Source organism: Phyllobates terribilis, unplaced genomic scaffold, assembly GCF_046119375.1.
Source record: "Phyllobates terribilis strain yellow unplaced genomic scaffold, ASM4611937v1 Scaffold_2__4_contigs__length_985480577, whole genome shotgun sequence".
Classification (NCBI taxonomy): domain Eukaryota; kingdom Metazoa; phylum Chordata; class Amphibia; order Anura; family Dendrobatidae; genus Phyllobates; species Phyllobates terribilis.
In genome coordinates this window covers 25,768,977-25,778,917 of record NW_027362762.1, presented here as the reverse complement: position 1 = coordinate 25,778,917, position 9,941 = coordinate 25,768,977, and the positions used below count along the sequence as shown (strand labels likewise).

General features: G+C 46.1%; 1 protein-coding gene across 1 annotated transcript; it reads left to right on the top strand.

Annotated features, from left to right (window-relative positions):
* Positions 1 to 3,980: 3,980 nt before the first annotated feature.
* LOC141243694 (posterior protein-like) lies at positions 3,981 to 7,524 on the top strand. Its single transcript, XM_073668945.1, has 4 exons — positions 3,981 to 4,520; positions 5,718 to 6,862; positions 7,077 to 7,139; positions 7,393 to 7,524. Exons 1-4 carry the CDS (start codon positions 4,124 to 4,126, stop codon positions 7,522 to 7,524), a joined length of 1,737 nt encoding a protein of 578 aa, XP_073525046.1. The 5' UTR covers positions 3,981 to 4,123.
* Positions 7,525 to 9,941: the final 2,417 nt, after the last annotated feature.

Genomic DNA, 9,941 nt, shown 5'->3' with positions numbered 1-9,941 from the left:
GCAACTGTTCCCCGTAACACCAACAAGAAGGAAGTTGCCAGTACAACTGTTAGGTCTTCCCGAGTGTGGTTGATTTTTAAAGACTCTGCTGATAACCCCAAAAAGGCCATTTGTACCACCTGCCAGGTCAGCATCAGCAGGGGTGGCAAAATGACTAGCATGACCACCACCAGCATCATCAGGCAAAGGCAGCAAAGCACCCAACTTTGTGGGCCGAACCCCAGGGTCCAGGAACAATGTCTGCATGCAAGCCAATTCCCTGTCCATGGTGCATGCGAAGATGCCTCCTGCCCTACGCTTGTCATTGCAAACTCTCAAGTAGCAGCATCAGAAAGCAAGTCCTCATCCTTGTCCCAGCACAGCGTTCAGCTGTCCATACCCCAGTCCTTGGAACGCAAGCGCAATTACGCAGCCAACGCCCCACAGGCCACACTACTAAATTCAGACATTTTGCAACTGCTTGCACTAGAAATGTTGCCTTTTAGGCTCATGCAGAAGGAAGCATTCCGCAACCTTATGGCGGCGGCTGTTCCTCGGTACTCGGTCCCCAGCCGCCACTATTTCTCCCGGTGTGCCATCCCCGCTTTACACAAGCATGTGTCCCAAAACATTAGCGGTGCCCTCAAAAACGCAGTTAACAGGAAAGTCCACTTAACCACGGACACGTGGACAAGTGCTTGTGGGCAGGGACGGTACATCTCGCTGATGGCACACTTGTTTAACATACTGGAAGCCGTCGGACCTTGGGACGGAACACGTCCTCCCGATGCCAAGGATCGCAGGCCCTAGGTCAATCAGTGTTGCCCCCACAGTCTAAAGCTCCTGCACCCTAACCCTAACCCTAAGGCCACTTATTAACTATTTTCAATATTGTTCTGACCACACCTAGTCCTGTGGTCCGATTGTCTACAAATTTAACAACTATATATATCCAAGATTATTTAACGGTTACAACTATATATAACATACACTTTAGTTCCTCCAGCGGGCAGAGAGCTGACCTTTAGTACTTCGGGTCGATCTACGTAGTACATTTGTTGTCACTGACCTACCCTGTTCCCTAGTGTCTACCACTGGTGTGGTGGGTTCAGTGTGAACTACACTACGGGTAGTCTGAGGTAACACCGGTAGGCTGGGTAACCTCCTACGAACTCTTTGACTCACCCTGGGTACGACAGGTTCACTGCTAGCAGAGGGTAGATTCTCCTGATCTGCTGCTGATGAAGCATCTGTCTCTGAGGCTGATTGGTCTCTCTGCTGTTCTGGAGCTTCTGCAGCTTCCAGTGAGCCAGCTTGGAGAAAGGTCAGGACCGGAACCACAATTGCTCTGTTCACCTGCGTCCAAGACCGGGGAAATGCTGCAAGGACTGTCTGGACTGTTTTCTCCACTTTTTCTATGGGCTGAGGGCTGTCTTGGTCTTCTTCTTTGTGTTTCAACTGTTCAGGACATATCTTCCGGTGGTCTCTTGAGACTGCCGCTGAAGTTTTCCCTCCATCTTTACTGATGAGGCACACTTTGGTGTTATCATAATTCGAGGGTAGGACGGTGTATGGCTCAACCTCCCACTGGTCATCTAATTTGTGGACTCGTCTCTTTCTCTTAAGTACCTGTTCTCCAGGTGACAAGCGAACGGCAGGTGCGTGCTGATTCTAAGTTTTCTCCTGCTTCTGTCTCGCCTGGGACAAACGTCTCTCCACACATTCTTGCACCTTCCGGTATTGTTGCTGCCGCTCTGTATCCCAATCCGCATCTGGTGATGTTGTCTCTGGTGTTTAGACTCCCATGTCTAAGTCAATGGGTAACTTGCCAGGTCTTGCTCTCATCAGGTAAGCAGGTGTACAGTTGGTGGAGTTCACCGGGATGTGGTTATATAGGTCCACCAAATCTGGTAACTTCTCTGGCCATAGGCTATGTTCTTCAAGGGGCAACGTCTTCAACAGGTCTATTACCACCTGGTTCATTTTCTCGCACAACCCGTTGGTCTGGGGATGATACGGCGTCGTCTTTATTTTCTTGCAGCTGTACAAGTTACAGAATTCCTGGAACACTTCTGCTTCAAAGGCAGGAACTTGATCGGTAAGCACTCGTTCAGTGTAACCGTGCGCGTGACAAAAGTGTTGTTGAAACGCTTTGGCTGCCGTCTGATCTTTCACTGGCACTACTACCAAGAACCTGGAGTAGTAGTCTACTATGGTGAGAGCGTAGGCATAGCCTGACCGGCTTGGGGCTAACTTCACATGGTCCAAGGCTACCAGTTCAAGTGGGTGTTTGGTGATTATGGGCTGCAGGGAAGCCCTCTGGCTGTCACGGTCTTTCCGTCTCAGGTTGCATGGACCACATTCTTGACACCATCTCTCGATTGCATTCCTCATACCAACTTCTTCTACCCAAAGTGTCCTACTTCATCGTGGTACGCTTCTAAGACCTTTGGCACATCCCGCCTCGGGACCACCACCTGTCAGACCAGTTCGTGTGTCCGGGAGTTGATGCTCCTTCCACAACTGTTGGGTCTCCTGTGGAGCATCTGGATCAGGGTGCGAGTCAGCTTGTGTCAGAAATTCCTTTACCAGGCGGACAGCTGGGTCGCTATCCTGCATCTCTGCCCATCCATAGAGAGGCAATGGGTTGAACGTAGCCTCTCTGTTGACGGAGCACTTGTCCCTCACACAGTGGGAGCACTGGGTCACCCCGTCCGTGGCGATGGAAAGCTGGTAGCTCTATTTCCTCCAGATCTTCTGGGTCTTCTCCCTTGTCAGGCAAAATGTATTTTTGTCCTAGTTTTAAAAATGTTGAAAGGACAGCCAGAGATGTCTTCAATCTCCGCCCCCTGTCCATTTGGAAGGGACTGTTGGAACCCAACATGGACAATATCTATCGTACGTGTAATATGAATGACTGAACTCACAATTTGATCCACAAACCCTGTATAGCACTAAAGTTCATCAAAGGACGACATCAAAGAGATTGACCATGTGCTGTGGAGTCATAAAACCTGTGAGGCAGGAAGACATTGTGTGTCCTGTGGTGTGGTGCCTTTTGTTCTAGTGATAGAGTAAAGAGAGCACCTACATGGTAGATGGACATCTTGTCTGGCCTCTTCAAAGGTACATAACCCCTGTGGTGTTTGGATTACAAACCATTGTTCTTCAAGTTGACCTCTTATCTCCAAGCAAAATCCAGTTGAACCTGTCCTCGGGCCACTTGATACAAAGACCTTTTGGCTATATACCAGACGCCATCAGCAGGAAGATGAAGACCACTGCAATTATGTATGACCTCTGATACTCTTACCCATTCTAAACCTAAGAGGGCTACCTTCAGAAGAGTGTCTGCATCAGCAGCCATGTGCATGTTTCTGGAGAACTTCAAAGACTGTGACCTGATTGGATGGTACCATTATTTGGAGGTGTTACAGGGATGGGCAATGTGTGGGCCATGTCTGACTGTGTAACTGATATAAAGGTAGCACATCAAACTAGTTAGGCATTAGTATTCTTCTTATTATTCTTCTTCTGCTTCTTCCCTCTTCCCATCTTCTACCATCCTCTCCTTTTACCCTTTCCCTTACATTGTTCCCTTGTCCTTTAGTTAGGTTTCCCTTATGTATGTTATTGTAAATATCCTATTTGTAATTAATCCCTTTTTAAAGATCCAGTAGATCTTGTTAATTAATATTAACTGGCACCCCAAAACTCAGCAGATTCTACATAATGGCACCCCAGATGGGACTGTGATTAAATTCCACAGAGAATCTGCAATAAATGAATCTGCTTTAGTCTACATTTGGAAAAAGCGTGGAGATCAAAGAACTAAGGAGTCTAGATCTTGGATGAAAAGGAAACACTGGTGAGTTAAGGATTTCCTTGTAAACTTTTTTGTATGCTGATCCTAATGATTTTGGTATTGCTGTGTATCAAGTATTGTGTTTTGTTAACAGTGTGTATTTAGTAAAAGTGAAATATCATTTGTATTTGATAGAATAGTTTATATCAGAATCAGATTGGAATTGTGTGTGTGGAAAGTGTGGAAGTAGTGAAAAATTTAGACTTTTGGGAAGTTCCTAGTGTAAGGCCTAGTGCTCCAGTTTTAATTTTGTTTGTAAGTGTTTACAGTTTGCTGGAAATGGAATTGGTGGAAAAGTATGTGAAGAAGTATGCATCTGCCATTTACCATGTCAGTGCAGATAAATCTTTAGAAGTCCAATACAAGGACTTGGTATCACAATGTAAGATCTATAATAATAAGCTAAATAATAAAGTTCTCAGTAAGAAATTAAAAAAGGAAAAGTTAAGCAATGCGATTTCAGTGTTGCTTAAGATGAAGGAATTGAGTGAAATGAAAGAAGCAAGTTGGTGGAAGCAAAGGTTACAAATCAAGGAGGATATAGACAAAATTAGTGATTCTGTTCTTGAAATTTCTGATAATACAACTATTGAAATGGATGGTTTACGTTCACATGTGGATGAACTAGATGTGAGAAATGAGAAGTTGGAAGATCAATTGAAGGAGTGTAGACTGAGTGTCACTTCACATGTGTAGCACCCTGAGGATTCGGCTGCTACAGGGGTATTGCACCTCAACCCAGAGGTGTGATATTCCACTCCCGGGTAAGGATGGAGTGTGGAACTGAGCTCAGTTAGCTGCATGCACTACATACATCCCATTTCCGAGGGACAGACCAATGGTACTCCCACTAGAGAAATGTGCAGGTACGACAGTGTCTGTCCCTGGCTGGAGTGGGAGGGGGGTGGAACATCCCAGTAGTGTAGGGGCAGATAGGGGGAGCAGTCTGGGTAATGCTAGGAGCTCATTGTGTGCTGGTCACCTGAGCTCACACATAGAGGGAGTATATAAGGTGGGAACCATCTTAGATCAGGGTCTTTTTGCAGAGTCAGAGGAAGAGAGCAGAGGAGAAGAGCAACCCCAGGCCAAGAGAGAGAGAGAGGAGAAAGAAGGACCCAGAGGGGGAGAAGAGAGAACTCCAAGAACCCAAAATTAGATCAGAGGGTGAAGAGTTGGCACAAGGGTACCGGATCCCAAGCTGGTGGAGGGCCCTAATCCTTAGCCAGAGACCGGAGGTCGTGGGCAGGATCTGCCACGACCACCCACTAAATCAACCCGGAAGGCAAACCAAGAATAGGGTCAGGGAACCCAGAGACAAGGGTTTTACCACCAAGAGACCCGAGGGAGCCGGACTTAGGTGGATCCCTGGTGGGGAAGGCCAGAGAGGAGGACAAGTCAGAAAGGGAGCTCAGGACCACGCTCCAGAATTACTTGGGGGTTGGCCGAGTCCAGGACCTGGTGGACGCAGCACGGCTCGGGTGGTCACTCAAGGCCGGAGTGACCAGTACAACAGCAGTAAGTAAAAACCCTGAACTGCACAGCCCGACTATGAGTCTCATTACCATCCTCACTGCACCTCCACAACCACCATCCTCTACAACTGACCCCCTGAGGCTATACCCCTCCCGTTGGGGGTTATACTACCGAAGCTGCACACACACCACCAGCCTCAGCGGACCCTGCTGCAGCGGCGGCCATATTGACCGCAAATCAACGGGTGGTGTAGTCGACACAAAGAACACTAATAACATCTGTAAAGACTGCCACACACTGAGCTTGACACCCTGGGCACGGACCGGGTCACCGCCACTCGGAGACTACAACCCCCCCATCTGATCCGGCTCCGGGTATCCCCCAAACAACACTGGCCCAGGGGGCGCGTCACATGCAAATCAGGTTTTCTCTTTAGAACTGAAAAATAGTCAAATGGAGAAGTTAATTGTAACACTGGAGAGACAATTGGGTGAAGCTAAGTGTCAACTGCATAACAAAGAGCAACATATACAGTCTCTTACATCAAAGAAATGCAGTCTTGAGATAGTGAATGTCTGTACTCTTTCTAATGAGGATACAAGGGATATCAGGGGTAGTGCTCCATTGATTGATAGTGCCCCATTGCTCACCATTTCCGAAAAACTTCATCTGTGTCAACTTCTTGGTAAGTTTGACTCACATATTTCTCCAGTCCTTCTGTCTAATAGATTTGAGGCTGTGGTCCAGCAGTATAGTCTGAACAATAAGAATGCTTGGTCTCTGTTCCAAGCTTGGCTTCCAGGGCCACTTGCAGCACAGCTTTCATCTGCACATATGAGTGATAATTGTAAAGGTGCAGAGTTAAGAAGGAAGGAATTGCAACGTATCATAGGTGGACGGGACACTAGGGGTGAAAATGCTCTAGCAATGACCAGATTCAGGAGACATGATGATCCACTGCTCTTCTGTAATAATTATCTGGCCTTGTATAGGACTGTTTATAACTGTCTGGATATGTCTCAGGATGATGCTAATTTCCTGTATTCAATGGCAAATCATTGTAATGTAGATTACACCACAAGGGTCGCTCTAAGGAATAGCAGCTCCTATGGAAACTTTGTGAATATACTTAGGGACTGGTGTAATGAGTCTAAGGAGCAGTATGAGACATCCACAAATATATCTGCTGTACATAGACCTAGGAGAAGAGGATATGTTGGGTATTGTTATGGATGTGGGAGGCCTGGACATATTAAACGGTATTGTAATACACCTTACATGTACCCAGAACCAAATATCCATTCGTTTCACCAGGGGATTGATAGCATTGAGTCTGATGAGGAAGAATCTACCTCTAATAACACAGAGTTCACAGAGACATGTGAGCAGATAGGTAATATAGAAGCTGACCCTGCTACACCTGCACCAGAAGCACATACAATGCGGAGCCCAAATGCTAATAAGGACAACACAAGAAGAGAGCAGGATACGCCGTATTATAGACAACCAAAGGAAGGTGCTAATATCCCTGTGATTGATCCAAGGGTAACTCTACCATTCTGGCTATTTTGGAGTTGGTCACAAATTGCCCTACCCCTGTTGCTAAATAGCACAACCCAATGCGCCAATATGGTTGGGTAAACATGGAGAGTCTTTGGCTGTCATAGTAGATGTGAATCAATAGCATACGGATAATGGACCAGATAAAATGATGTTTGGTTTGAATTTGTGTTCTAATTATGTCTGTGTTTCTTTTTAGACTGGAGACCATTTAGCCCGTGATATCAGAGCAAGGAGACTAACCAATGTGTTTGATCAACAGGTCATATACAGTACTGTGTCCATAGATGAAACTGGTTATTTCTCTCTACAGCTATTAATTCTGTGTATACATTGATACGGCCAATATGTAATTAAAATCCACGTGGTTTAGACAATGAGCTCAAAGTTAAGGGTTTAAATAATTGTTTGCAAACAATTAAACAAGTAATCATCCCATTGTGATGAATCGGTATTGTGTTTGCCTAATGGTTGTTCGTTTGTTTTGTATGTATGTTCTTAATCTTGTTTCACAGGTAAGAGTCTTCAATCAGGACCTGAATTGGATAGATCATTTATATGATAATGTCAACCAATGCAAAGCTGTAGTTTCTGTGGGAGATCTGCAGCACCCGCTTGACCACTTTACCAATCTTTATTCGTCATAAGACAGATAAAGTTGAGTTACCCCTAATTGTTTTATGTTTGTCTGGTTTGTTTGTTTTTGTATTTTTTTGTCATCCTATGCAATGCATTGAGTCACAATATTTTGCTTTTCATATTCCCACTATTCAGGAATATTAATTTTTATATATATATATATATATTTTTTTTTTACCTCACGTTCAGTATTTTGTTTTCCCCCTTGTTTTTGTTTGGTACAATGTCCTAGTACCAAAGGGGCGTAAGGGTAAGAATTACCATGCAATATATATAGCTAGGGAGATTAAAGTTTTTATTTTTTTGTAATTATTATTATTTTTTTTTTTTTTTTTTTTTGTAATTGTTATTTTTTATTTTTTTTTTTTTCTTTCTCCTCTTCAAGTTATTTTTGCTGACTACAAGTGCTTTACTTGTAAATAAAGTCAGATGCTCAAGTTAAAATGTTGTCTTCTAAAGAAACCATATGTAGATTAAAACTGCTAAGAATCTGATACTGCTCTTGTTCTTTATTTCCAGGATCTGTGATGGAGCATACTCTAATTTATCAAATTTGAATCCTGGATGAGCCATGATTTGATGGCAATTGGATTGATAAACTACCTTTATGGAACATTTTCTTGGGATTTCTTGACATGAATTGACCTGTTTCTGAAAATTAGTGAAAAGACCGTATCTTACAAGCTAAATGAAAAATATACAAGATGATAGGACCTATAACAGAGTGTGGCCATTATAGGAGAGTATAGGTGACGCGCCCCTGGGCCTGTGTCGCGCTGCGTTGCGCACGCGGGAGCTTACCCGGAGCCGGATCTGTTGAGGGTTGTAGTCTCGTGGCGGTGACCCGGTCCGTGCCCAGGGAGTCAAACTGAGCGGCGATGTAGATGTTGGACGACTACGCCACCCGTTGAGGACAGCTAAGGAGCTGCTGCTGCAGGGCAGACCGCTGAGGCCGGTGGTAGGATTGTGCAGCGTGATAGTATAACCGCCAACGGGAGGGGTATGGCCTCAGGGCAGCCGACGTGGATGATGGGGGTAGCAGGAACCACTCGGAGACGGTACGGTGTAGTTCAGGGTCTTTACTGGTGACAAAGATAGACCCTCCCGGAGTACTGGCTAGCGATTGGGGCCTGGTCAGTCCTTGAGCAGATGGGATCTCCCCTGGCCAGGCGGAGTTGTAGGCCTCCCAAACTAACTGTACTCTTCTGGCTACCTTGCTAGAGGCGGGTATAAGTAGCCCACGTCCCTGAGTGTACCGTGTGGTGCTCACCCGTATGGCCGGTGACTCGGGGCCTTCTAGTAGCTTCCGCTCCACAACGGCGGTGCTGGTCCCATGCGTGTGACCGTGCCTTCGGGTTTCTTGGCCAGAGGACCTGGAATCCCCTGCCTGACGGATTCTGCTGCTGGGTAGGAGTTAGTCCCCACAGCCTCGGACTCCGGGTCCGGTAAGAAATCTTCTCAGTCAGGGCGAGCTCTGCAGCTGCCAGCCCCTGACTCCTTGTAACACTGCTCCCACAGAGCTCCTGATGTTCTGTTCCTATATTTGCTTCTTTTCTCTGTCTCTTCTTCTTCTCTACTCACTAACCCTGCCTCAGCCCTAGGTTTATATAGGGGAAGTTCTTCCCCTCCCAGGACTGGGCAGGAGGTGTGGCATGCATAGGATTCCTGACCAAGAGACCTCCCACCTGCTCTCAGACATAACATTGCTGTTACTGTGGAAACCAGATCCCTGGGGTGCCACATTCCCCCCTAGTGAAATTTAGTACTCCGGGACTAAACATATTTTAGAAAAACATAACAAGATATAACAATAACAATACAATAAAGAAACACATAAAGGTGGTCACGGCATGTCCGTAACCGGGTGCAGTCTTTGAAGAAAGCAAGGTGTCCATTTCACCAAAACAGGGAGACGTAACCAGGTAGGGGTCTGTCCTGCCCCGAGTCCTTAACAGTCTTTAGTCCGTCCTGGGTTACGCTCCAACTATGTACACAGGATTCCCGGTAAATCCACCAAAGACTCCTATAAACAACTAGAAACACATAATTATACACAAGCAACAAGAAAAACAGGTAACCACAAATAAAACAATTTATACACTTCAAATCCTCCAACGTGCGGGTAACTGGCCTCTAGTGGCCCTAGTGGACCTACGGAGCTGACTGTCTGGCCCTGAACTACAGGGTGTAGGAGCTGTTAAGGGTAAACTGGGCAGCGGTCTACGGGCCCTTTGGCTCACTAGGGATATGGCAGGCTCACTGCAAGCAGAGGGTTGATCCTCCTGGTCTGCTGGTGTGGGGTCTTCTGCCTCCTGGACCGGCTGTTCTTCCAGCTCTACCTGTTGCTCCGTAGGTGCTTGGGATGCTGGTTGGAGGAAGGTGAGTACGGGTACCACAACTGCACCATTGACTTGAGTCCAAGACC